Below are 27,994 nucleotides of genomic sequence, written 5' to 3' on the forward strand. Positions count from 1 at the left end.
CAGCTCAAACCTGCCGGGCGCGCGCGGGCGGCCTCAGTGCGGCGGCGGCGGGCGGGGCGGCGGCAGCGGGCGGGGGGGGGGCGCCGCTTAGCGAGGCGCTGAGGGGGCCGTGAGGGTGCTGAGGGGGCCGTGAGGGGCCGCCATGCTGGCGGCGGCCGCCCTGGGGGGCCGCGGCGCGGAGCCGGCGCCGTTGGGCGCGGTGCCGCTGCGGGCCGTGCCGCTCAGCAGCCTCCCCGCGGGCTCGCTGACGCCGCTGAAGGAGCTCCTGGCGCGGGGCCGCGCCCGCGAGCCGCCCCCCGACCCCCTCCCTCCCCCCCCGCCCCACCACCTCCCCACCTCGCTGAAGCGGCGGGCGGGGGGGCCGCCGGGCCGCGAGTCCCCGGCCAAGGTGTTCCAGCGCCTGCAGGACGGGGCCCCGCGGCCCCCCACACACGGCCACGGCCCCGGCCCCGCCGCCGACCCCATCCTCACCCCCGCGGCGCTGCGAGGGGGGTGGCGGGGCCCGAACCGGCTGCAGGAGGCGGCGCCGCGGGCAGGTAACGGGACGGGACGGGATGAGGTGGGATGGGGGGGGGGGGGGGGCAAATTCCCAAATTCCTGCCCCGTTATTTAACCCAGGGGTTCAGACCCCCCCGCTTTGCCTCGTTTAAGGCATGGCTGCAGGAGGCCGGGCTGAGCGCTCGCTCTGCCTTATCTAGCTGTAGGCACGGGCAGCCACAGGCCAGTGTTGGCACCGGCAGGTTATCGGGTCTGTGCCCAGACAACGTGCTGCCACGGGGTGAGAATACCCAAGTTTGTGGTTAGACATTAAAATGTCACAGAAAAAGCTGGGACATGTCCATGACATTTGCCTTGTACATTTGTACAAGGCATGTACTTGTACATGCCTCCTGTACATTTGCCTCAGGTGCAGCTGAGGCAATGCCTAACCCCAGGACAGAAGGCTCGTGCTGCCCATCCCGCTTGGTGAACAGCCAATTGTCATCTGCTGGTGGCTGCTGTATTTTGCTTCCCCTCCATGTGAAAACGCTTTTCTACCCCAAAGTCAAAGATTTTTTTTTTTGCATTACTTCTAGAACCACCTTGTGCTTGGATTCCTCAGAACCGAACCGCGCAGATGCTGGCTGTAGACCCTTATGCGTTGGAATCTCCTCACAAGTTCTTCTTGCGAATGAAGCAGAAATTGCAGCAGCAGAAAGGTACTTGGCATTGCTCTTAAAACACTTCAAAAACTCCCTGGGCTTCAGGGTCTCTAGTTTTGGTTGTAATCCCTCTCATGCTTTGGCAGAGTGTCATGAGGTATCGCTCTCTGTAGCCTGTGCATGGAGGAAAGTGACACAAGAAACCTACAAATCGGTCTTTTCAGGCCTGGAGATGGCATTCCACATGTAAACTCTGGATTAGGGCACTGGTTTCTGATCCTGAAGCTCAGCATTGTTAGTTGCGTGTGTGTGTGACTGCTCCTGGTGTTGTGGCTAAGAGTCCATTACAGGCTAGGTGTGCCACTTTGGCACTTAAGTTTAAATTCCCTTGTATTTTTTCCCGTGTTGGTTCTTATTAGTGCCCCTGAATATACTTCTGTCCTATAGTTCTGTTCCTTAAAAACAGATGAAGAAAATAATGCATGGCAAAGACTTAATATTGTTCAACTTCAAAACAGCACTCAATTTTTCTGAAAGCTCAAAAACCAGTGCTGGTAGCTCCCAGTATAACAGCAGCATGTCTAGAAGTCAAGGTCCTGAAGTTTGGAAAGAAGGAAATATATGAGGTTTTTGTGAATAACAGGGGCTTTTACTTCAAGGAATCCTCCTTGTAAAGCAAAGACAGGAAGAATGGTAAATATGTACTGCTAATAGGTGTGTGCTATATGCTAACTTGGTTTGGGGGGAAAGTGGGGTGGTTATAAGCTGACCTCGTGGTGAGGGAAAGCTAGTCCGAGTCAATTCAAAGCAAGGTTTGCTGTTGTGTTAGCAAGTACAAGCCTAGCTCTGGAACTGTAGTACAAATCATGAGAACCTACTCACTAAAAGTAGAACTAGTGATACAAAGCTTTATTAATTAATCCTCAAATATCACTGATTGCTTTTTTTTTTTTTTTTTTTAATGGGCAGATACAGCATCTTCAAACCCAATCAAGCAAAGCATTCCTCCTTCCACAACTGCAGAAAAGCCATTGCTAAAACCCACTTTTGGTGAGCCGGTCACGAGTGCTCCTACGGAGAGTGTGGTCCCTGATAAGGATGATCGGGATAATTTCCTCGTGGAATCACTGGATGCTGATGATGAAATGTCTCAGAATACAATAACCAGTTCTGTGAATGTCTGTTCTGCCCCTTCGAAGCCTGGGGACCAGTTAGAAGAACGCTGTGGAGGCAGAGAAGCAAACTGTTGTGAACTTCGGCAAGAAAAAGGGCAGCCGCAGCCAAGTGATCAGCAAGCTGCTCACAGAGCAAAGACACCAGAGACTAATTCTCAAAAGCCCTTGCAGTGCTTATGCAGTATTATGTTCTGTAGTCCCAAAGTCCACGTAACAAAGAATAAGAATTTGAAAGAAAACTCTAAGGGCCCTCAGGATAAGCCTCATTCGGGTCAACTTGCTGCCAAGGCAGGCAATGAGGTGGGAGAACTTACTGCTTTAGAGCTCCTGACGGGCTAAAACCTCCCGTGGGCTGCTTGTGGTTTATTGTTGTGCTTCCACTCTTTCTCGTCAAAGCAATGAGCACTCAGATGAAGCCATGGTTTGATTAGATTCTGTGCAGGCTGTGGCTGGGATGGGGCTCACCCTCCCCGCAGCAGTCCCCACGTGCCCCCAGTGTCCCAGCTCTCCCTGGGCAGTGCTGGCACGGCAGCAAGGCTCTGTCAGCCCCTGGGGCCGGGCTGGGCAGGGGACACAGCCAGGGGGACCTGAACCACCCCGAGGGATGAAACGTACCCTGTGGCATGGTGCCCAGCAGAGAGCTGGGGCAGGGGGCTCTGGTGAAGATGTCTGTCCTCCCAAACAGCCCCTACGCTTAGCCTGCCTCCCAGGATGTGGCTGAACATCCCTCACTGATGGGAAGTAGAGAATAACTGTTCTCACCTTCTGGTTCTGCATGGCCTTTGCCTGTTTTTTCTATTCCTTTAATTAAACCGCTCCTCTTCTCAATCCGTAAGCCTTCTTTCCCTGTATTTTTCCCCCTTCTTTTGAGGAGAGGGAGTGAGAGAGTGGCATGGAGGAGGTTAGCTGTCTGTCAGCGTGAAACCACCACAGATTGTGTTGGTAAACATTCTTCCCTCAAAAAGACATTGTTTTTTTTTCCCAGACTTCAAGGTGAAAATGTTCTTTTTTTTTTTTTTTTTTTTTTTGTATAAAAGGCAACCTTTTCTTTTAGTATTTGCAAGATACCCTGCTTGAAGGAGACTTCTGTGTCATCACTTATATTTGTTCATTGCCATGCGCTGGAGTGATGGGCATGTCACAAATCCCTGGCTGGTCCAGCTCCTGGCTGTCTAGGCAAAAACAGGAGGAGGAGGAGAGCTGTTTCCTAGCTGTGGGCGAGAGGAGGTCCTAAAGTTAACCAAAGCTCTGTAGGTGCCTGGTGAAAATGTCTGCTTTCTTGCCAGAACATCCAAAGTAACATTATGTGAAGCAAGGATCTTTTCCTAGCAGGCTAGCCTGCAGATACCATTTTCACTTCAGTAAGTGCTTGGTGTAGTACTTACAGCTTTCTGATTCTACCTCTAGTAACGCAGTGTCTTGTGGTGGGTGCCAGATTCCCCAGGGACTGGCCTAGGAGTGCATTGGCTTCCAGCTCGGTCATACTTCTACGTTCGTGTCTTTAATGATTGCTTTCATTTTTTTCTTGTCTGGAAGACGGTGCTGAAATAGATTCTCAAGATATACAAGAGTGAAATTCTGTTTTGCTAATGTCTTGGTAATGTTACATGTCTTAGTCTAATTTAAAAATAATGACATATCTAATTTTTTTTGTGACAGAAAAAAATCTGCCTAACCAGTTGGAGCATTAGAGTGATCAATGGTAACACTGCAATATGCGTGGAAGGAAAACGGAAGTAAGAAAAGATTTTGTGACTTAAATGCAATGTGAAACGTGTCGGTGGGCTTTCAGCACGTGAGCTGAAAAGGCTTATAGCATCCTTTGCTTAACTGGGTAGCTGTAGCTCTGACATTTGTGCTCTTGAAGTACCTTGGTACCTGTTAAAGTCAGTTCTGCACCCTTGTGTGGCTGTCTTCCCCAGTCCCTGGGAGCATGGCAGCATGGCCCTCAGCCCGAACCCTAACCTGTGCAGTGAGAGCTGGCACTCATGCTTCCTGTCCTTCCTTACTAGCAGCACGTTCAGGTGTTGTGTTGGTGCAGATCCAGTATCCGTTGCTTGCCCACAGGGTACTTGATCTGCTCTGTAGCCCCTCTGAACGGACTCCTGCCTGTTCTGTTTTGTGGCAGGTTATCCAGCTAAACATTTGCGCTGTCTTCTTGGGTTTGTCCTTAATCCCGTCTAATAGCTTAACCCGTTGCTTACTGCTACAAAAGAGTATTTTAAAAAATGTAGATTTTTTTTTTAATGTTAATGCTTGCATCTGTTTTTTTTATCTGGTGGAGAAGTCCCTTAAATATTTAACACCTCTAATTTTTGCACATATTGGGGTTCCTTCTTCAGTTGTTCTTGTTGTTAAATAGGGTTTATTTAGGGTCTTTAAATTGGTCAGAAATCAGAACAATGTTCCTGGAGAGCATGTGCATTTGACCTGTATGGTAGTACTTTGTGAACTTGCGTGACGGTGTTGCTGCAGCAGTGAGCTTGATGGAGCCCTTCAGGCCGTTTTGTTTCTGCAGTCTAATGTCAGACTCACGTTCTGTGACTCACATTGCAGTAGCTGACGTGCTCCTTTTGTCTCCTGTCCGACGCTTACATTAGCCCAGGAAGTCTTCCAAGCTAAGCAAGACGCTGGTAGGATGTGCTAGGTTTTCTCTATCACTCATAATGTACCACTCTTAGTCTGATATGGAATATCAATATTCTTGCTTGAAATTCCTCCCTTTTTGAAAACAGTTTTATATCTGTTCTTCCTGTTATCTGTCTTTTCGTAGGGATATGAAAGACCTCTGTTGGCATAGTAATGCAATTATAGAACGTGTAGCAAACAACCAAGTTAAGACATCATCTGGCAACATCTACCTCCTCCAGGGGCACATAGATTCTGCTTCGATGAGAAAAGAAGGTAAGAAGATGATTTTTAACGCAATGTTACTATCTGAGAAGGTCCTGAGACTTACGACTGCTTCCTGAGAAGCTGCTGCTGAAGTGAACATTTTGCATTATCCTGCCCACTGGGCTCAGCTGTACTCAGAACATACAGGAAAGTGACTCCAGCTTCAGATTTGCAAATATTATCGGCTGATAATCGTAGCTGGCATCTTTAGGTTGCTGCAGGTATGGAGAGGTCTTTTGGAGTACGAGCTTGACTAATGGGTACGTTCCTTTAGAGAAACCATTTCTTGACAAGATTGCCTTTTTGTGATTTTGGTCTATGTTTTGGCATTTAAATAATGCTAAGACATTGAAATAAGGATTATTTTTTTTTATATGCTGCTGAAATTATTGTGGTGTTCACATTCTATTTGTGGCTTACTGCTCTGTGATGAAGCAGTAGCTCCACAAAGCTGCATGGAATTTCAGTTTGAAGACAGACTAATTATGGAGTCAGTGCTTTAAAATCTACAAAATTGAACCATTTTTAGGGTCTAAGTGGTAGGTTATACCGCATCCAGCAGAACTTCTTGCTTCATATTGTTTTGAAGCACATGGAATTTTAAAAGGAATATAAAGTTGCACACTAAGTGAAGTTGGGCTGGGCTTTCTAGGCTTCACACACATCCTCTCATGTGGCTACTAGTACATGAAACGAGGAAATGAGCTGCTGTGTTAAGCAGGCAAGGGCACCTCTAGGAAGATAAAACGTGTCTGGCATGGATGGAAAGCACGCCTGCCTTAGCACAGACGTGCCCCGTGTGCACAATTGTGCCCTTTTTAATAGGGCTGATTGGCACGCTTTGCTTTCTTAGGCCCAGCACAAGACATCCAAAGATATGTCTGTGGCTTTGTTTAATCTTTTTCTTCTTGTTCACAGTACTGGGATGCATTTTGATATATACCAGACTTGGCTGTTCTGACTTGGATTTTTGTCTAGTTACACTGCTAAATAAATTCTTCTTTAGAAAAAGTTCTGAGAAATAGAAGTGACAGCAGGAGGCCTCTCTTCTGAGCAGGGTGCCTCAAGTAATACAGAGGTTTCCTCAGCCCAAGCGTTATTGGAATGTGCTGGGTTGATTCCTCTGATCCTATGGGCTTAGCACTTATGGCAGAGCATCCTTCTTTCTGTTTCCTCCTCCCCTCCCAACACACGTGGGGGGAAGAAAAGCTAATGTAGGCTTGGTATGGAAAATACCCTGGAAGTACCTTGAACAGATTCAATATTGATACATGAGTCAGAAGAGAACTTAAAGACAAGCTCATGTAAGTAGCAAGGAGAAGAAAGGCTGCAGCTGAAGTCTGACCTGAGGATTTCCTTCAAGCTGGGGCCATGGCAGCTGGGAATGCTGGGCTGCCAGCAGTGGCACCGGCAGTCAGGACAGAGCTGCACCAGGACACAGCTACTTGCCCAGGGAACACACCCAGCTGGGTGAACTCCTTCATTAACGGTGTCAGTGCTCTATCTTTCAGTAAGAGCACTGCCTAAGCACTCACCTATTGACGAAGTTACTTATTTACGGCCTAAGCACCTACCTTAGTGCTCAGTAGCAGTTAACTTGAATGCTGGGAGTGAACAGAACAAAAAAACCTGTTTCTGTCTGTAAACGCCATAGCTTTTGCCCATGAACATCTTAAATACTTAATCCAATTCCGTCTCATTTCCTCTCTTCCACCAGCCCAATCCCCCTACCCCCCAAAATCTTAACAACCTCTTTTCAAAAACAATACAGAATACAGCAGAACATGAGGAAAAATGGGAAAATTATTCAAGTTTTCATAGGGCAAAGGCCAAAACAAGCTAAGGGATTTCAGCCTGCAAAACAGAACAGTTTTGGAGGGGTGTGTAAGAGGTTAATGAAAGAATAAAGGGATTGGAGATGAGAAATAAAGATCACTTGTGTGAAGTTTCCTGTTGTAACAGAGTAAAGGAAATTAAAGAAACCTAGTAGAGGGGAAATTACAAAAAAAAAAAAAATAAATTTCATACCATGTGCTTCTCAGGTGGGAATCCCTGCACAGGATCTTGTGGATGCTGAAGTTTTACATGAGTTCAGCTGGAGACTGAGCTTTTTCCTGGAAGCCAATTTCCCTGGAGGTTTTTCAGTACCCAGATATCAGTGTTGGTTTCTGAGTTGGAGGGTGGGGGACTGCATGGGGAGGTACTCCTGTGTAGTTGCCTGGCTCCTATGATCTTTGGCCACTACCGTTGGGATCCTTTCCCTGATGGGGGCTAGGTAGGCCTTTTGTTGGGCACTAAATAAACTCACAAAAGGCTGCCTGTATCCTTTCCCATCCTAAAGGAGCTCAATTGTAACTCTGTTGGCAAAAGCCAACAAACGTCAGTGGTCTTTCAGCTCCCAAGATTAGTAGTCAATGGTTGGGATACTTTATCTTTTTTACCCTGGGCCTCTTGAATGCTTTTTAGGACAGATACTGCTTCCAAGAACTTCACATAAATAGGCTCCTATTTAACCATGTTTTTAATCACATGTTGCAGACTCTGGCCGTGTCACTGCCGGAGGATGAGCGCTGCTGTTTTTAGAGAAGTACCAGCTCAGTGCTGTGCTCCTGCACAGGTGGTGGCCTTTCATTGAGAAGGCTGCGTGATAGTCACAGGGTCATAGAGAACCTGAGCTGGAAGGAACCCGCAAGGATCATTGAGTCCAAATCCTGGGTCCCCCAAGGACCAACCAAAAAAAATCAGACCCCATGTCTGAGAGCAGTGTCCAAACACTTCTTGACCTCCGGCAGGCTCGGTGCAGTGCCCACTGCCCTGGGCAGCCTGTGCCAGTGCCCGACCACCTCTGGGTGCAGACCCTTTCCCTAACCCCCAGCCTGACCCTGCCCTGTCCCAGCTCCATGCCGTTCCCTCGGGTCCTGTCGCTGTCCCCAGAGAGCAGAGCTCAGCGCCTGCCCCTCCGCTCCCTGTGAGGGAGCTGCAGGCCGCCATGAGGCCTCCCCTCGGCCTGCTCTGCTCGGGGCTGAGCAAACCTGGGGACATCAGCCGCTCCTCAAACGTCTTGTCCTCCAGACCCTGCACCATCTTTGTCGCCCTCCTTTTGGACACTCTCTAGCAGCTTTATGTCTTTCTTATACTGTGGCGCCCAAAACTGAGCACAGTGCTCAAGCTGAGGCTGCAGCAGAGCAGGACAATCCCTTCCCCGCCCCGCTGGCAGCGCTGTGCCTGATGCACCCCAGGGTACGGTCGCTCCTCCCGGCTGCCAAGGCTCACCTCTGGCTCATGTTCAGCTTGCTGTTGACCAAAACCCCCAGATCCCTTTCTGCAGGGCAGAATCCAGCACTTGCTCGTTAACCCTCACGGTGTTGGTGGTTGCCCAGCCCTCTGATTTGTCAAGCTCTCTCTGCAAGGCCTCTCTTGTCCTGTGTTCAAGTCATTTATGAAAGCATTAAAGAGAACTGGCCCTAAAATGGAGCCCTGCAGAACCCCAGTTGCTGTTACTAACCTAAGATTCTCCTGGGGCCCTAAAGCCTCGTGTTCTCTGAGGCACTTGTTCTCTGAGGCTTCCACAGGGAAGCCACGTGCCAGTCTGGCGTAGATGAGCAGGGGAAAGTTAACGTTCCTGGTTGCCAGGAAGCCAGAGCGATGTCTCCAGGTACCGATATCTGTATTTAATGGCCCCTTGGGTCACTTTGCCATGGAGCACGCAGTTCTCTTAAACCAGGGAAATCTGTCTCTAGTGTTTAAAGCCGCAGTGAGCTTCTGAGGTGCTTACAAAACTGCTTGTACAGGGTGTTATTTGTTCCTTTTCTGATTAAAAGCATTGCCTGGCTGTTGTTAATGCTACTTTTCTTTCAAACAGGATTTCCTTATCGCTTCATCAAAAGATTTACATATGGGTTTTCCAGCAGATGGAAGGAATACATTGAGGAGTTACTTGAGGAAAGAAGAAGGTAAGTCCTTTGGAGATTGTTTCACTGCAGTGCTCTTAAGCATTACTTGATTTTTAAGAACATTGCACTAGCGGAGGATAAAAGATTGCAGATGCAGGTATGAAGACTGCGATCCTGGCAAATTCTGGTCAGCAGGTTGGAAAAATACCCTTTTAGTAATCTGCATTATACTGGTTTGGTTTTGTTCCACCCAGTTACGTAGTCTTAGGATCAACACAGGCACAGGGCTTCACTAATTTAGTGGCTTGAATGGTGTCAGTATGGATAGAGCTGCACCATGCTGTTGGGCTTTTGCTGGGGTGGGGAGAAGCTTCAAGTCTACCTAAGTTAATGCGTTGTTAAAGGTCAACTGCTTCGGGTGTTTATGATTCTTTTTTCTTAAACTCTAAATCATTAGGAAAGAACGCAAACAAAGTATTGGTGAGAGTGAAAGTGAAGAGAGTGACTCGGTGGTGGGTTTGGATGTGTTGGAAAACGCAAAAGGCCCAGCAAGACATGTAAAGAAATCTGAAGCGAGAAACGCTACTTATGAAGTAACACCAAAGAATGATGAAAACACTTGTGGGTATTTACAACGCTATTCTCTAGAAAAAATAAATAAATTGAAAGCTGTTTCCCCAGCAAAAGATACCTGCTTGTTCTCTTCCTTGTTAATTTGTCTGTAGGTAAGAGGTAACTAATTGGGTGAAGGGTTCTTTTGTTTACGTTCACTTGAACTTCGGTAATCAAGAGCACTGACCAACACTGTTTGGTTTGCTGATGCACAAAAAAGAGGTGCTGTTCAGGTGCTGTTCTGAGGAAGAACCCTGGGAAAAGGAGCAGGAGTCTACTTTGGTCTGTAGTAGCTGAAAGGAATGGCTCCAGAACTGTTTATTCTGACAGCAAACTTGAGTTAATTTTTTTCCAGCTGCTATATTGCATATCGTACTCTCTTTTCAGTCCCCTGGGATGTCTTTGGGATATAATCTCTCCATCGAGGCTCCGTCCTTGGGATTCCTCCCCTGCAGTGCCATTCCCCCTCTTTTTTGGCTGCCTTAGCTTGAACTCCTCCTTTGAATCTTTTCCTAGAGCATGATTATTTTAGAGCATCTTTAATGTTTTTGCCTCACTTGGACAGAATGGATTGTAGAAAAATTCCTTACTTTTTCTTTGTTTCCAAAGGAAATGTTTGTGAAGCCATAACCCGATGATCAACATGTTTTTTCCTTGCCAATCTTGCACACCTCGCTTCATTAAGGACACTAAGAGCTTTGGGTTTTTAACCTTGCCTTCTTTTTATTATCTTGTCATAGGCTTCAGCAGGGCTTTGGCCAAATCTCATTGGACTATTTGTTAATACTGTAATCAGATTTTCTTGCTAATACTATTACACCTGTTTTTTTTTTCTCTAATTACAATCGGGATTTTTTGTGTGACACCTTTTCTTTGTTGTTCTAATCCCCTGTATGACTTTTAGATTATTCATAGCCTTGTAAACAAATTAAAACTAAAAAGTTCACAGCAGCGCAGACTATAAATCACGAAAATTATTGCTTCAGTCTTGTTAAAGTATCCTTACTTCTAACCTGAACCCTTTAACAGAACATCCTTACTTTATGGTAAGTTTCCTATTTTCTGTGTAGTTGATGCAAATGAACAGGTTTAACTACGTTATTGCTCCTGTGCCTGTGAAGTGTGCAATGGTGAGTTTTCAGTACAAAATATTTATGGAAAAAAATGAAATTCCTTGTTTTTCTCGTAGATATAGTGCCAAGACACAGTTCCATATTGAACGACAGAAATGGAGTTTACACTCGTAGCGGCCGTCTTGTCAAACCACCGTTAAGTTTCTGGTGTGGGCAGCGTGAGTTTGTCGATCAGAATTTAAACGTTACTATAGAACAAGGAGGAGTAGATTATCTGAGCATAGTAAGTGTATTTTGTGTGTTGTTACTTACACATTGCTTTAAATTGAATTATTATTGAATAACCTTGCATATGTAGTTAACCGACGGGAACAGTCCAGCTCCAGTAAGTACCTGAAGAAGCAGGACATTTTGAAAACATTATAAAAATGTTAAAAAAAAACGAAAAACAACAGTCCGAATTGTCAGATAGTTGTCATCTGTGGGGATAATGGGGAATTCTGAAAAACGACCTGTCTTGAAAGATCAGGAAATTGGCACAGGTGGGTGACGGAGTTTCCTAGGCAAACACTCACGGAGTCCCTCTGCCACGTTTAATCACCCAAGGGGCGATTGCTGCAGGCAAGTTCTTGTGTTCTCGCTGCTGTCAGCTTTCCCATTCCTGTGTTTCACGTGCGTTAGGACTAGGTATTTCCTCATTTCTTGTATCATCACCTGTCCAGATGACCCCTCTCTTGATTGGGGTGGGCTGTTTTTATTTATCGTGACACTTCACCAACTCTGATAACACATTGATAATGGGAGTGAAGTTTGTGTGAGGGAAGGCGGCGTTCTTTGCAGTAGCTGTCTTTTTTTTAAGATCAAGTGGCCATATGGAAGGGGGAGTGAACTAAAACTTGTCATCAGCACCAGCAGTGTAATTTACCACAAACTCAAACAGCTGTAGATCTTGAGATTTTAACCCAATTTTTAGAGCATTTAGAGGGAGTCTGGCTAAGTTGCCTTGGTCACATGCACTTGTGCTCATCAAACAGTACTTACTAGACAGAAGGGACAGTGTAGGTGTATTAAATCTCCCCACCATGTAAACGTTTGGCTTGTTCAGAGCTGACGTCAGTAGGCTTGATAAGTAAACTCTAGCAGAAGTTTAGATTAAATTGTTTTATTTTAAAGTTGTATAGTACTGAAAAATCCAAAAAGAACACCTCTAAGACGGAGAAGAAGGACGCAACGAAGGCAGTGGAAGAAAAATCAAAAAGCAAAGATAAAGGTAAAAAAAAAAAGATGGGTTTTGTTTTTTTTGTTTAAGTTATTGACTGGAATCAATGGGATTATGTGGTGGGTGCTGGGGCAATGTGGTGATGTCTGGTTAATGCAATAAATTTATTTAAATCTTCTAATGATCTTTTGCTTCTTCTATGAAGATTTATCAGAGTAGCATTAATGCCTAGTTTTACAGCACAAAATGTTTTTAAACTTTTTCTTTAACTACATGAATAGAACGTGCAGATTTCTTTCCAGAAGTTGAAATGAAAGGATTATGATGATTTTTTTTGAAGTTCCTGATCTCTCAGCATGGCTATTACGTGCAACTTAAGGTAGCCGACCAGTCCAGCTATCGGTCTGGCTTTGCTTTTCAAGCTGGATGAATTCAATGAAATGAAATGCCTACATAGGTACACACACAAAAAAAGTACTGACAGTTTTAAAGCCTTTATTTTTTTATAAAATTTGAGAAGCGGTAGCACCCTGAAATCAATCTTAAAAGCAGCAGTAATGTTTTTTACAGAAACTATTTGTAGTGCAGATAAAGCTTTGGAGATGTGAATGTTTGCTTGATCTCAGTTGTAGCGTTTCAGTAATGTTTTCTGTTTACTATTTGATTCTCTATCTGCTCAAGACTTTAACATTCTCTTTTGTAGCCTTGATAATCCTAATTCTTCCAGTAGTCTGGAGGCATTCTGTCATGGGAGCAAACTGGGCAGGAACTGGAAGTCTCCTTTGCATGAGGAATCCTACCTGCTGCTGGCCGTACTCCCTCTGAGCAGAGGAAGGAGCATTTGCTCCAAATGAATTCACTGCTTAGAACTGGTTTCATGCTGCATGCTCTTTGTACAAGCTGTGTGTAAAGGTATTTTCACAGCTTCTTGACTGCAGTGCCCGGGAGTGGCCTGCTGCTGGGAGGCAGCGTCCTGCCTTTTTATTGTGTAGCCTCATCTTCCTGCAAACTTTCTTCATGAAGACATAGGAATGTGTGCATCAGGGCAGAAGGTCTTTACTTAATCTGCCTGAGAGATATTTACAGGAAAGGAGGTAGTGAACCCAGGAAGCTTTGCTAAGGTGCTGGTTTTACTCGGTCAGGTTTGGTGAAGTTATGGACACCCCTAAAAAGCAGAAGTGATTTTGCAGCTACCATCGGGCAGGTCTTTGGAAGTGGGTTGCAGATTGCCTGTGCTTACACCTCTCTTTAATGGTGGAGGGACAGTACAGTGTGGGCTGATGTTTCTTAGCATCATTAATTTCATGCTCCTTAAGAGCATTAAAATTAATAAGAGAGCATTTGGTGTGTTCCAGAGGGAAGCAGTATTTAAATTATTTTCATGTTCCAACATGACCATTTGACGAAATGTCCCCTTGTCCTGAAGAACTGCACTGTGCTGGTAGCTGGGGGAAAGGCTTCTGCAGAGCGTGGGGAGCTCAGGCTGGAGACGTGCTGCTTGTGCCTTCCTGCAGACTACGCTCAGCGTACCAGAAAGGAGTTTGCAGATCTTAACGAATGCAGGAAGCATTGCGTCCTGCAGCAAGCTGGTCTTGCTCGTCTGAGAGTATGGCAATGATCTGCATTGCAGTGGGTGCTATACTGATGTCATCTCTTTCAGGGAAAAACAGTCAAAAAGGAGTAAGTTCCAAAAAAGAAGCAAAGTCCACTGGAAGCAAGGAAGCCAGGCGCTTTGTTTCAGATGACGATGAATGTGATCGTGCAACGAAGACTAATAAAATTAAAAGACAGCTTTCTGTTGAGGCAACTTGCTTAAATACCGAAAACAGGAACAAGTACAACAGTAGCAGCAGAACCACGAGAAAGGAAGAGACGACAAGTCGGCAGGCTTACGAGTACTCTTTAAGGTCAGCCAAACAACTTCATCAAGACAAGCCTTTAACAGAAGGATCCTCAAGCCAAGATGAGGAAGAATCCAGTGAAGATGTCCCATTGTCTGTCAAAAGGAAAACTAGACCTTTAGTGCAAAAAGAGACTCAAAACTCCAAATCTTCCTCTCACTGTAAAAACTTAGAGGACGGTGCCAATGCGGTGCCACGTGAACAAAGGGACGTTAAACGCTCTGCTGCTGCTGCCTCCCATGGTGTGCAGCTGAGGCAAAGGGTGCCTGACACTGACAGCTCTTCTGAATTGCTTGAAGAAAAAACATCCAGCGAGTCCAGTGCTTCCCATCTGTCTGAGGCAATGAGGACAAGAAGCAGAACCAATGCCCCAAAGCATTTGTTTGGACTTGACGCTAAGTTTGACAACAAAGATGGGGAATTTCACATAATGGAGAAGAAATCAAAAGCATCCGATAAGCAGCCAAGCCGTGCTGCTGCTCATACTGCCAGGTCTTCAGCAGCAAAATCAAGAGAACCCGAGAAGGAAAAGGTGCAGAAGCCTCTCGGATTTCTTCCAAGGACAACCGATGTCTGGTCTGAAAAGGAATTACAAAAGCTGCACAGGCAAGTGGTTCCCTTGTCCTCAAAGGGCAAAGTTTCCCTCTGGCATCCGGAGGCATAACACACCGGAGTGCTTTGGATGGTCTGTGAATTTGCATTTTTCAGATTTTTGGTTTTGAGAGTCGGTTTCTTTCAGTTTATTTTAAGGGTTTCCTTTATGCTTTAATTTCCTTTTACACAATACATTTTGTTCACAAATTGAAAAATAGTAAAATAAAGGAGACCCCATAAGTTTTCTAAAATAACTGTAATGTGTGAGCCTGGAGCAGCCCCTACCGCAGCATTAAGCGAGAGGAACACAGCAGCTAGGATTTTGTGATTCACTGCTCCTCTACCCGCTTCTCAAATCCACCTACTTACTTTTAGTGATAGGTATTTCTTTGAATAAAACTGAAAATCATGACTTGGTAAATAATATTGTCAAAGTATTCGTATTTATGATTTGGCCAGTAAGGAGAGAGATTCTCTCGCCCAATGGAATAAAATATTAGAGATGTGCTTATGTATTTAAGTTTTGTGGAGGGGAGAATAACCACGAGAATGTTAAATTAATGCACAATCCAATGACTTAAACTGGTTACTGGCTACTGGGCAGCGTTTAATATATAATTGGGTTATAAAATAACCGTGTTTCATTTTGTTTTTCTTAGATTAAAAACCTGAAAAAAGGTATGAGTTAGTGACCTGGGGCAGGGGGGAAACCTGCTGGAAATAAGGATGAAATATATCTTGTAACTGCTCCATTAGCATAAATTACTGCAATAAAGTTGTACATGTTTCAAAGTGTCTGGATGCCGTCAGAGACGAGATTCTTTACATCCAGTGCACGGTGCCCCTCCTAGGAAGGGAAGGGCAGGCTCCGGGCAGCTCCCTCGGCAGTTTTGCGCAGACTGTTGGGCATGCAGGAGGTTGTGGTTTTGTTCCCTCGGCAGGGCGGTCGCTTCACTTCCAAAGCACAGGAACGGTTTCTGGGTGGAGGTAGCGATGGCCGTGGGGTCTCGTTCTGCCGAAGAATGCCATCAGAAATACACGGAGGAACAACAGTCAAAAGCTTCCAAAAGACGTGCCACAAAGGCCACCACTTCAGGAAAAGCAGAACAGAAAGGTACCGACCTCTTGGTTCTGAGTATAATTTTCTCTTCACCTAATTTTCAATTCAGTGTTCGTTGTGCGATAGGAGAGGAAGCCACAGCACACACCTAATATACGAGCAGTAAGGAGATTCTGCCTTTTAATGTTTGGACCAGAGCCCTGTAGTGAAGGAGGTGAACTTCTCCTGTACAAAGGTTTGTTGTAGAGCTTGAAGGATGTCGTAAATGACTGCAGCAGTGACAAGAAAAAAAGGGCAGTTGAGAGTTTTTGAGTTCCTGCTGTGATGGGAAGGCTTAAACTTTGCCACCTAAGAGCAAACAGCTCTTCACATCTCAGCAGGCTGCTGGACGCCTGGTGGGTGGTAAACTGCTTGGACAACCCTGCCCAGACAGGATAATGGGGTGCTTGAGTGCACCTGGGACAGAGCGCAGCAAGAACAACCAAACAGTTCTCTTGTGTTTGGCAGCTGCCTGCCTCGCACTGTTTCCTGTCCAGTTCAGAATCAGCAATTTGTGGTTAAGGATAGCAAGTGTGCCCTGGGGTGAAAGGCACAAGAAGCTCATAAAATCAGAGAATATCCGGGTGGGAAGGGCCCCACAAGGGTCATGGAGTCCAACTCCTGGGTCCCCAAAGGACCAACCAAAAACAACAAAAAAAATCAGACCGTGTCTGAGAGCGGTGTCCAAACGCTTCTTGACCTCCAGCAGCTCGGCGCGGTGCCCACGTCCCTGGGCAGCCTGTGCCAAAGCCCGACCAGCTCTGGGTGCTGAACCTTCCCCCAGCACCCAGCCTGACCCTCCCCTGGAATTCAGTCCTTTCACCAACGAGGTTCTAATGATGCAGTGCTGAGCTGAGGCATGCTCGGTAATAGCTCCTGTAGCCAACGAGCATCCGTCGCTCAGCTGCTGGAAGCTGAAGCTTTAGGTTTTGCCCCGCAGTGGGTGAGGTGACCCCAGTGCTGCTTCTCGGTGCTTAAACTCGTGCATTGCTCTGTGTAGGGAACACACCGACAGTTTTTCTCTGCTCGAATGGGGTGATCCAGGTCACCCAGTCTGAAGTTCACGCAGGAGTGCTTGAGGCCACTTGTGCAGCCTCTGGTCTGGAGTCCAGACCGGTTGGTCACGGCAGGTTTCCCTGCCCTTAAAGTCAGGGGATCGTGACTCTGAAGGCTTGAAAAAAGCAGGCCGAGTTCAAGTGCAGAACAATACACTTTTTTTTTCTTGACCATTTCTTTGAATCATTTGGGGCAGTTGCAGAATTCTTGTGAGAATCTACTGGACATCAGCTTAGTAGTACATTGTATTCAGCTTTGATGGTGATATTATTTTTCTCAAGCATGTTGGAGCACAGGTGGAAACCACCTCACGTTGACTGACACTGGCTCTGTTCTGCGTAATACTTAGCCAAGGATTCTGCCTGGCAGCTAGGAGCTGGTCCCTGGCTTTCTCTCAGAAGGGGAGCATATCCTGGTAAAGATGAATCTCAGCACAGATGACAAAATATTATTTTGTTCTTCTGAAAATCGCAACTAGAGACTTATTTTTATTTTCATTTTTTACTTGACCATCTGTGTAAGCAGCCATTTTAGTTTTTGAGTGCTTGAAGATTAGGGGATAGGGAAGGTGCTCTTCTAAACTTGCCCAGAGAGTAGCCAGGAATGGAAAGTAGGGGACTGGAATTAGAAGCAGCAGTGACAAAAGAGCTGTATCAGAGAACACATCAGCGAGGAGTTCTGAGTGGTTAAGATTTGTGGAGGCAGAACCGTGAGCACCGGCGTCTCAGATGAGCACTCCACAAAGCCTCTGTTGAGGATGCCAGCTGGTTCCCACCTGCCTGCGCAGCACAGCCTTTGTGTCTGAGTACTTGATGCTCCTCGATGTGGTGTTAATTTGTAGTGTCTTTTGTCTTCCCAATGCAGGTGCATGGCTAATTCTGTTAAATCATGATAACGACCCTTGCAATGGCCGTGTAAGGCTCTAGAGTACGTTTCTGATTCAGATGTAGCAGAGAAATCCTGTTTGAAAGTTGTATAGAAATCCAAAGGATCACAAAGAGGCTTTAAAAAATTTCCTCTAGAGGGCTTTATCTCTAGCATTGATTACAGTTAGCTAATTTTAAAACCATGCTGCATAACAAATGGCTTAGAAAAATTACTGCTTTGATTCATGTAGGTAAGAAAGAACCCGTTATGATAACTGCCAAAGTGGGAACCTTCAAAAGAAAACAGCAGATGAGAGATTTCCTGGACCATTTGCCAAAGGACAACCATGATGATATCTTCACTGCAACACCCTTTCAAAACAGAAGAGTGAAGGTAAATCTGGGAGAACTCCACATATACTGATGGTTTCTGGCTCGTGTTTCAAGGTTGTGCTCCAACTCTGCCAGCTCCGTGCCAGCAACATCCCTGTGTTTTTGGGAGAGGAGGTTCCTTTACTGCACTCCGTACTGGAGGACTGTGGGGATGCGTGGGGCTCGTGCTGCTGAGCGGTGCTGCTGAAGGCAACGGGTGCTGCCAGCCTGCAGCGTGGGGCCTCGCCCGCAGTGCTGCAGAGCGATGCTGCTTGTCTGGGGGATGCTTCTTGGATCCTTACACTGTAGAAATGGGCCCTGCATGAAGTCAGAGGGATACCTGACAGGAAGTTTTGCTTTCCCTCCCCTCAGCACATCTCAGATTTCAAAGCAGTTTCCTCTCGATGCTGTCTGTCCGTGGGAGCTCTGTCACCCTCTCGCCCTGCCCCTTGCTTTTTGCTGTTGTTTTCTCTCTCCCTCTTGTTTCCTCGGTTAGGCTCCTTTTCAGTAACCAAAGCACAACAATGCATCCTATGTGTTAAGACTAACTTCATTTCTTCATTTCATTCTTCTATTTTCTAAAGAGAAACCACTCACTTATCAAGATAATTTTATTAATTTATTTATACACACCTCTAGAGAATTTTTCAAGTACATTTCACGATGTGTTTTGCTGTCTGACCAGACTAGCTCCAACTATTAACACTGGGTCCTTGGCTCCAGCAGGAACTCCAAACAGCACCTGAATGTCTTTTGATACATTTGTTCTTTTCTGGTGTGTTTTTTTGTAGCAACACTTCATTTCTTATTCTGGCACATATCCAGAAGTAGAGCAACACGGTAGCTCACAGCAAAGTCGTTATTTAAGCACTGGTAAATTCATTGCATTCTGTAGAGTGCGGTGTGTGGAGATGTCCCCATGACTACCACAGGCAGGTTGGTGTGGAATAATCAGTGCATCCATGGCCAAGCCATCCTCCTTTGCAAAGGGATTCCCCGGGAGACTGCCATTTGGTAGGATACAGTTTCAGCCAGTCATGAAAAGCACTTCCCATCATTTTTTTCTTCTTCTGGATTCAAATAATTTTACTTAGCGTGAGCTGTGCAAACGAAAAGAGCCTCCTGTTGTGGTTTGTGGTGAGAGGTGTCCCTGCAGAGGGAAATCCTTAATTAGGAGCCACGAGTGGCATTCTCTTCCGTGAACTGATCAACCCCTCCCTGAAGCCATCAGACTTCCCACACCTCCAGTTCCATGGGGCAAGCTCGGGAGCTGAATTTGCTGCGTGACAAATTGTCATCGTTTGTTCTGCACCTGCTGACTTCGTCCCCTCTCCTCATGGGGAGGAGACGGCACACAGCTGTGCTCATGCCTGTCCCCTTTCCTAGCACCCACTGCTGTTTCTTGTGTGGAAGTTAGTCTGTGCTTTTGAACGTTTGTGTTGTTCCTCTCTGAACCTTTCCATTGCTCCTCTCTCTCTCTCTTCAAAACGGAAGGACCACAGGTTCACCGAGTAATCCTGAAATCTTCCTCCTGAGTAGTGATGGTCAACTCTGAACTAATAGTAATCAGATCTTTTTTTGATGTGTAGTAGCAGCCAAAAGAAGGCCAGCAAAATGCTGGGCATCCACAGGAGCATTAGAAGTAAGACCAGGCCAGCACTTGGCTGCTATGTGGGGTCCTTGCATGCCTGTGCTCTGTATGCTGTGTTCAGGGAGGGACATGTGGATTCGGGAAAAGCAGCCCAAGGAGCAAGGGGCTGGGGTGGCTGCCTGTGGAGAGAATGAGTCTGGGACTGCTCCCTGTGGGGAAGAGGCACGCAGCCGAGGCTCACATCACCAACGGGCCGTCTGCGATGGCTGTGCAGAAAGAACCCCGAGATGCCTCTTAGAGGACTGCAGAAAAGGGCAGGTCACCGACTGCTCTGTTGTTGCTTTGTAGTTGCCAATGTTCCCGGGAAGCCACGAGGATGACGATGACGACTTCGCGCTTACGGACAACCCAATCACACCTTCCTCAGTGCTCTTCCCTCTGGCGAAAACCCCTGAGTGTGAGCACATCAGCCCTGGCATGCTGGGGCCTATCAACAGGTAGGAGCTCTTACTGCTGCTCCTCTGCTAGCGCTTTCCTTTCTCATCTTCCCAGGGATTGTTTTGTGTCTTCTGAGAAAGATCGCTTCACTTCCAGTCTTAGAGCACGTGGATTAAATGCTGCCGTCCCTTAGGTGTTTGTTTGGAGAAAGCTCTTTCATGTGGCAGTGCGTGCACTTTGGGCTACTCAGCTGAGTGTGGACAAGTAAAACGTTGCCCATCGCCTGGCCTTCACTCTTGGAGAAGGCAATGCTTTGGGGCTTCAGCCTCGGTAGAGGTCTCCCTGCTCATTCTGAGTCTTAAATCTGTTAACCCAATTGCTTCAGGCTTTACTGAAACAAATTTGAAACAGGTGGCATTTTTATCTAATGGATGAGAAACGAACATCTGTGAGGATGATCAAGGTTTGTTGTCTGATATTTGCATTAAGAGTTTATTGCATGTGCTCTACTTAAACACTTCTGCACTGAGCCATACTCCCAGAGCTCGTTACAATGAATTGACCAACAACTGTTTTTAATGACCGTGCTAATTTCTGTCTGAATTAGACCTGTGTGTGTAACACAGCTGTGGCTGTGTCCTGCTGATGCCCTGAGCAGGGCACACCAGTGACACTAACCTGCTTGGTGGCCTTCACAGGAACGATTACGACAGGCACGTGTTCAGGATGCAGAACGCGCAGGGCAGGAGAGGCACCTGGGACAAAGTGAAGAAGAAGCCGGTAACGCTGCTCCCCTGTTCCCCTCGAGCAGTGCCAAGCTCTGCTGAGCAGCAGGCAAAGGAATCCCTGGATCACAGAGGAGTCCTTATACTGACAGAAAACAGGAGCCCTGCCCTGATTCATGCCCAAATTCTGGTTTGAATCTACATAGATTTTGGAGAAAAGTTACTTTTATTATTATTCAAAATGTCTTTTTTCAGGGCTTGTCACTGCTTTTGAATTTTCAGATTGGTTAAGTTCCTGTTACTTTCTCCTGCAGAGTGGGAGTGGAAACAAGGCTCCTTACCGTGCACCCTGAATTTCTGTATTTATTCCTTTGGTGTCCTTGGTTTGGTAATTCTCCTGGTTTTTCCATGAACAACTGAGATCCCAGAAGCAGAAACATGTCACTAGTTCAGTGAAACATTTTATGGTAGCTTAGTAGCTTAAATCTTGAGTGAAAATGTAGCACAGCAGTAGGGCAACTTTACTCTAATGGCATACTGCGTTTGCCTGTTCCTTCCCCCCCTCCCCCATAATATTTCACATTCTCCTCGTGCTGATGCCATAACTGCTGTTTAAGTGGAGACTTTTTCCTTTTTGCCAGGCTGGAGCTGCATTTGGTACACCAGCTTCAAGCAGAACCAAGTTTACTTTCGATAAAAGTAAGTAGTTTTGTTTCTCCTCCTTCGCTCACTCACTTCCACATTGCCACTGGCTCGTGGCTGGGGGCATCTTAGCTTTGGACCTTCTGTAACTGCATTTTCAGCTCAGGCACACACGTTAATGATCTCCTCCCTGTTTTTCTTATTGCAGAGGTGAGAGAGGCGTCTGTTGCAGGGAAGCTCTTCATGCCTGAGGCAGCAGATTCATCAGATGAAGAGGAGGAAGATTCCTATTTTTCTCTTTAATGAACTTTGGAGGTTTTATTAGTTCAACATTTGTAAACTTCTTGTACAGAAAGTCAAAAGGAAGGCCCTTAGCCACGCCTCTGGCATGGTGTTCTTGTGGCCCTATGTTAGAGCTCGCTTTGGAAAACTCGACCTGCAGTGTCTCTGTGGGGGAAACACGTTCTTGCTGCCTGGTCAGCAGTGAGGGCGGCAATTTTTCATGTGTACAAAGTGGAACTTTCTTGCCTAGGCTCCTTCCTGCCTTTGTCCTGTTTTTCCTTGTGAAGGGGAAAGGGAGAATGTAGTCTGATAGTAATTCTTTACAAGATTTTATGAGTTCATTTTAAGAAAAAAAACTCTTTTAGAAATATGACTGTACAGTAACTTTAAAACAGCATTCTTTATAAATAATGGGAATCACCTTTTACTCTGCTCTCTTGAGAATTTGAATTTTTTACCTTAATGTAATAAAGAAGATACCAAGTGTCTGACAGCAGTGCTCTGAATACGTAGAAAAGCAACTGCCTGAAATTTTTAGGCACGGTCCTGTAAGCATTTCCCTTTTCTTTTAAAATTGTAATTCCTGTCCCCTACAAGGGATTCTAAATATTTTGAGTGGTAGTACAGAAAAAAAATCTTTGAGCATATGTTTCCTCTGAACAGTAGGTAGGGGAAAAATCATTTGTTGTCCTCCTGCACAGGAACTTCCCCTCCAGGCTGTCACCGGAGAGTTTCTGAGCACTGAAGCGTAGGGGACGCGCAGGGGACCTGCAGGCTCCATCCTCAGGCTCCAGGCCTGGAGTGCTGATGCTGGGTGTTACTTTCCTCCTGCTTCTTATTGGGAAAACCCTGACAGCACAGGCAGAGAAAACCCTCAAACAGTATGAAATAAGCTTGAAAGACTTCTGGTTGGGTTGAGCCACTCTGAAAACTCACGCTGAGCTCTGTCAGGCTCTTTCCTCTTCCCTTCAGTAGAGGCTGAGCCTCGCCCAGGCAGGTGGGGGACACTCGGGGGGCTGAGCTGGGCACAGGGACACGGCCAAGCTGGGGCTGGGGGGCTTGGCCTCTGCTGGGAAGCTGACTGGTGAGCACGGTAATTTCTGCACAGGTAACTGCAGGTAAGAGAACTTTGCCTGAATCTCTACCCTGATTAGGCGCACAGCCTTAGTCCAAGCAGTGAACACGTCGGCCTGTGGGCCTCGCCCTTACCCACTTCAGGCCTTGGCAGGCATGGGGCTGCGTTACAGTGAGGAGGGGCACTGGGAAACTGCTCTGGGGGAGGAAAAAAAATAAACAACAACCTGGAGAGGAAGGAAGCTCTGTAAAGGGAAGCAAGGCGGGAGGCTAAGGGGCTGCAGCTTACCTTACCCCTTCTCAGCCTGGAGGAGTTGCAGCCCCTTCTCATATGCGTGGCCAGGTCCCCTGCGTCTCCTGGCCCCCAAGGCACAGGAGGCTGATGGCAGCTCCGTGTGCTGCGGCGTTTGGCCTTGTCCCAGCTCCTCTTTGGCCCTCCATAGCAGCGCTGCGTACAGCTGGCTCACCTCTAGGCTGCCGTGCTTTGCCCAGCTGGGCTGCAAGGCTGTGGGGTTGGGTTTTATTTTTTTCAGCTCAGCACCACTGGCTGGCAGCCAGTTCCTCTGCACAGACGCTGCCTTCTATCCCGGCCCCACACAGCCCGGCATGCATTAAGCAAGGGGATTTACTGCTGTTAAAGCTCCTTGGTTCTCTGCAGGCGTCTTCATGAATGCAAAGGAGGATGGCTCCAGGAGGGAACAGGAAGGATTAAAAACTGGTTATTTCCAAGTAGCCACGGAGTGGCAGCAGCAGGCTGCGTGTGCTGCACTGCCTTTGCAGCAGGCTGAACGAGGGCCTGTGCCGTGTGTGGGGGGCTCCTGGGGGGCTCCCTGTGCCCATTGCAAGGCGGCCGCCCCAGGGCAGGAGGCGAGGAGGCAGCAGTGGTTGCAGGGCAGGGCCAGGAGAGCTGAAAAGGAGGTGGCAGCTGCAAGGCCACCTGGAAGCAGGCGTACTTACTGCGGCTCAGTGTGAAACCTTTGGGAAAGCAGAACCCGGCAGCAGCCTGAGGAACGCCTGACGTGCTGATTCATTGGGCCCCGCAGCGCATGGGACCTACCCGCAGGTGGGCTCCTTCCCCTCCTCGCCGCCTGTCTGCCTAAGCCAAAGCGTTCTACTTTGCTGAAACACTGCAGCAATTATTTTAGAAGGCGTTTTGTTATGCACCTGAGCAGCAAACAGAAACCAGCCCTGCCCCCAGAGCCCCTGGCCCCGTTCTGCCCCCCAGCCACCATGAGTGGCCCAGCAAGGACGGCGCCTTGTGCTAAGGCACACAGCAACAGGAGTGGTCCTGGCAGGCCAAAAGCCCAATGTGTCTGTGAGGATTTATTTACAAATTTACAGTGACTCAAAACTCAGTAAAGTGCAAGTGAAATAAAACAGCCTGAGGCTCCCAGACACCCCGTGTCTCACTCCTCAGCTCCTGGCGGGCACGTGGCTTTTCCCCCTGGCGCAGAGGCTGTCGGGCAGCAGCTGCACGTCGCAGCCGTGGTGCAGGTAGCGGAAAATCTCCTCTGCCTTCTGCCGGCTGACCTGGGCGCCCGTGGCGATGTCCAGCGGGGAGCTGTAAGGCAGCACAGCGAGGGCACCTCAGCGGCAGCTCGCCCCACGTCAGGTGTGAGGGCTGCAGCAGGAATGAGGCTCGCCCAGCCCAGTATGAGGCACAGAGAAGGGAAGGGAAAGGCAGGCCACGAACTTGCCCCGCATTTCTGCTGTTACCTGTTGATCATCTTCTTCACAGAGCCAAAGCGGTGGCACATGTTGAGAGCAGCCAAATAGCTGATGTTGGGAATGCTCAAGTAGAAGTTGAGCTGCTCCTGTCTGCGCCCCTCCACCTCCACTGGCACGCTGATAGCGGCGTTTTTGCGTTGCTCCAGCAGAGCCAGGTCTTTCAGCAGACTGGCAGTTTCCTCCTGGCAAGAACTAAAAAGAATTCGGACCCCAGCCTGGACCAAGGCTGAGAGCACGCCATCATAGTACTGCGTCCTCTGGAAAAACCTCGACGTTTCTCCTGCAGTCACAACAGAGATAAATCTCACTGAGTTGTCTCTAAGTCCTGAATTACCGTGTGGAAATGCAACGTGAATCATTTACAAAGGAAATCAGCTCAAAGAACCCTGCTAGGAGAATTCACAAAAAACAAAGTGATGGAAAACTTGTCAAGGAAAGGAGGTCGGAGGAGCTGCAGGAGCAGGGTTTCCCTGGTTATCTGAGAGGCAGAGCTTAGGAATTAACAGTGAAAATGTAAGTTAGATACGGAGATCCTTAGGCCGAAGGACTGAGAGGAACATGTACATGGCATGTGATGAGCAACAGGACAGGCCAAAGAAAGCAGAAGGGGCTTTGTAAAGCTACAAAAAAAAAGAAAAACATGAACTCTGTCAGCTAAGAAATGAGCAGCATTCTAGAAACAGTGTAATGAGAAAACCTGGAGAAAAATGATGAAAATAAATGACAGCAGTGGTGTAAAAAGGCAACCCAAACCAAACAGCTTATCTACAGCCACCGCACACAAACACCCTCCCTGAGGACCAACAATTTCAGGTCCAGTTCTATCATTGCTTTCATATCTGAACTACCAATAATTTAATTTCTGCCACAAAACCAAAGCTCCACCTGCAGCAGTTCCATTTGTCCTGATGTGTTACCTCCTGGCACACCTGCAATTTAATTGAAGCTGCGAGCAGCAGATTCATCATCTGTGGAGCAGGTGCAGGAGCTCACACTTTTTTCAAATGGCACCAAGAACAGACAGCATTAGTAAAATCCTTCGGCTGCCTAATTTGGATGTGTAAAACAAACTGCTGATCAAACTATAGAGACTAATTAAAGAAGTGAGTCTTGAATTCTCCATGAGCATTCAGTCAGGTCAGGAAAGATTACAAAGGTGTCTTTGAGACTCGACCCTGTGCTCTGTGACAGAGGGAACAGCTCAGACTTCCTGAAGTCTGAACTCTTCGTAGAGGTGCTCTCTTGTCTTTTTCTAAAAACTGATTTCGTTCAGCTGCTTATCTTCTGCTTAGTCCAGCAGCAGCCATGGCAGCTTTCAGTCCTTACATTTGGAGGCAGATTTAACACGGAGCGTGGTACGTTCAGGCCAGGCACTGTTCTTGCTGGCTCTACAATGGGAGAACTTCTCTACGACTTACAGACCCCACTCACTAAGTCACTGCTACAAAAAGTATTTTTCTTGACTCCTCCACTATTTTATTGCCAAGCGTACACAAGATTACGCTGCTTCCTTCATTCTGCTCTTCTCACCTGCTTCATAGAAATCTGTCTTGGAGTTGTTGGTTTTTTTGCACGTTATTAAGGTCAGTTATTAACATTTGAGTTAATAAGCTTTTCCCTGTTTCAGTAATTAGTAATGTATCCCTATGGATTCAGTTCTGCATCTCTGCCTATATTAAGTGCTCAAAAGCAAAACAAATTGTAACGTTCAGCTTGTGCCCTCATTAATACAATACTCCTACAGAGGCTGAAAAAAGGGTTTTTGATCTAATTTTGGTCCTGTGTTACACAAAGCCAGAGTGGCCATACACACCTTGAACAGAGAGCAGCGTGCCCCCTGCCCCTGCCCCAGGAACACCTACCTGCCTTAACCCTGTCCTTCTCCACAATCACACATATCCTCTCAAACATGCCCTGCAGGCGCTGGATCCGCTGGGTGACTTTACTCCTGTTGACAGAGTTGAGCAGTTCTGACTGGAATTTCCTTTCCACTGCCATGCGGTTGCTCACGATGTAATCGCTGCTGCTCAGGGGGCAAACCTGCACCTTCACCCCGTGAACTGCCTTCAGGGAAGAAATGACATCTGCTCCGGAGGAGATCTCCCGGCTGTCTACCAGAATGCACAGCGCAGCTTTTTTCTCCACAGTGTCATGAGGAAACAGAGCCGTGGCTGAGGAGGGTTTTGTGGAAGCAGCAGAGGTTGCAACTGAAGTGTTCCTGCAGGGATTCTTCAAAGAATTCTCCGCCTGTAAATGCTGAAAATCACACAGTAATTCTGAGATTGTGCAGAAGCATAGCGCCAGAGAATGACATGCCACTAAAAGATACACTTCCCAACACTGATGCTTAACGGATACACTTTGTACCATGGATTTTTGAAATATCCAATGAATAAAATCTGTAAAAAAAATTTTTTGATGTTGCAAAACATAAATTAATTCAGACTAAGACTTTAATCCCCTACCACAAAATCTCCCCAATTAGTTCAGCATCAAAATATTTAGGAGTTTGCATGACAAAAGCACACGGCCTTCACTAGCACAAGTTCAACAAAAGACAGATAACGTAGATGACAGAAGTCAGGCAGAAAAGCACAAGAGACTGGGAATCCAACCTCAGACTGTCTTAATTTCAGACAGTGAACACTGTTCTGTTACTGCTATTTGAAATAGATTCATGTTCCTTCATGACTGTCAGACTCAAGACAGCATCTAGTCCCCCATTTTTATTTATGGAGTGCTAAGACCCTCTCCAAGTTACTTGTGGGTACAAAAGCTCCCGATACCAGAGGGAGGTAATGTAAAGCAGGACCAGTGGGACGGACCTGCCCCTTCATACCAGGAGCACGCTCACTCTTGCTGACAGCCCTCAAAATATCACTACAACAGGACAGGTTCCCCCCACATCAGACTCTTGAGCAAAAGGTGAGGTGAGAGGAAGGCCTTGCTTTGAATCACCACCCACCTCAGCGGGAGCCTGCAGATCCTCCTTCCCCAAGTCAGAACTGGCAGCAGCTGGTGAGGGGCGCCTGGTCCTGGCTTCATGTCCTGGCTGAAAATCCAGCATTTCAGATACTGAAGCCTTCAAGCCCAGCAGTATCTCACTCTTTGTCTCCACAGGCAGAGGAACACTGTTTTCCCCGGTGACATTTTTATGCTGCACAGAAGAGACTGAAGGCAATGACTTGGGCAGCTTAGCATTTTCCTGTTCTGTCCTGAAACAATCTGTTTTCACGGGCTTTTCATTACTGACACTTGTTTCTTCCCCGCTGGAATCACTGAGAACAATAATCCGGGACGGCTTCCTCTTTTGCCCTGGGACAGAGCAGTTCTGTTCCTTCTTGGCCAGGTTTAATTTTTTCCGGCAGCGAGTGAGGTATTGCTGTCTCCCACTAGTAAAACTCTCATTGTTTAAGAGATCAAAATTAACGCATATTTCCTCCTCACTGGATTCACTTTTCCTGCACGGCTCCTCTTCCTCTTCTCCAACACAGAAACTATCTTCTGCGTAAGTCTCATCTTGCTCAGGAATCTGGGGGGGGGGGGGGGAGGGGTAAAACAAATCCATAGGTTCAGAAACAATGTAATGACTTTGCTCTTCCTCTCAATAGATGTTT

General features: G+C 47.0%; 2 protein-coding genes across 2 annotated transcripts in view; one reads left to right on the forward strand and one right to left on the reverse strand.

Annotated features, from left to right (window-relative positions):
- Window positions 1-135: 135 nt before the first annotated feature.
- Window positions 136-27,627, forward strand: MIS18BP1 (MIS18 binding protein 1). Its single transcript, XM_084520976.1, has 17 exons — window positions 136-536; window positions 1,077-1,199; window positions 2,112-2,617; window positions 3,977-4,053; window positions 5,091-5,221; window positions 9,075-9,165; window positions 9,563-9,726; window positions 10,907-11,073; window positions 11,964-12,060; window positions 13,670-14,516; window positions 15,446-15,618; window positions 17,777-17,919; window positions 19,837-19,985; window positions 20,625-20,706; window positions 21,293-21,350; window positions 21,502-24,189; window positions 27,571-27,627. Exons 1-16 carry the CDS (start codon window positions 143-145, stop codon window positions 21,594-21,596), a joined length of 3,297 nt encoding a protein of 1,098 aa, XP_084377102.1. The 5' UTR covers window positions 136-142; the 3' UTR covers window positions 21,597-24,189; window positions 27,571-27,627.
- FANCM (FA complementation group M) overlaps window positions 23,933-27,994 on the reverse strand; it is a gene marked incomplete at its 5' end in the record, with an annotated part of 70,671 nt that continues 66,609 nt past the window's right edge. The window contains 4 exons of the mRNA XM_084520972.1: window positions 23,933-24,210; window positions 24,366-24,657; window positions 26,240-26,633; window positions 27,343-27,909. Coding sequence (XP_084377098.1) covers window positions 24,063-24,210; window positions 24,366-24,657; window positions 26,240-26,633; window positions 27,343-27,909 — 1,401 coding nt within the window. The 3' untranslated portion in view covers window positions 23,933-24,062. The remainder of the gene's footprint in view (window positions 24,211-24,365; window positions 24,658-26,239; window positions 26,634-27,342; window positions 27,910-27,994) is intronic.

The sequence above is a fragment of the Aythya ferina genome (genome assembly GCF_964211825.1).
Source record: "Aythya ferina genome assembly, chromosome: 5".
In the NCBI taxonomy this organism is placed as follows: domain Eukaryota; kingdom Metazoa; phylum Chordata; class Aves; order Anseriformes; family Anatidae; genus Aythya; species Aythya ferina.

What these genes read in the sequence shown, in the direction of transcription:
- MIS18BP1 (XM_084520976.1), top strand. Translation starts at nt 143, where the DNA reads ATGCTGGCGGCGGCCGCCCTGGGGGGCCGCGGCGCGGAGCCGGCGCCG. An exon ending in AAAGAATGATGAAAACACTT is followed by an intron (nt 9,727 to 10,906) that starts GTGGGTATTTAC and finishes TTTTTCTCGTAG; the next exon opens with ATATAGTGCCAAGACACAGT. An exon ending in CAAGTTTACTTTCGATAAAA is followed by an intron (nt 21,351 to 21,501) that starts GTAAGTAGTTTT and finishes TTCTTATTGCAG; the next exon opens with AGGTGAGAGAGGCGTCTGTT.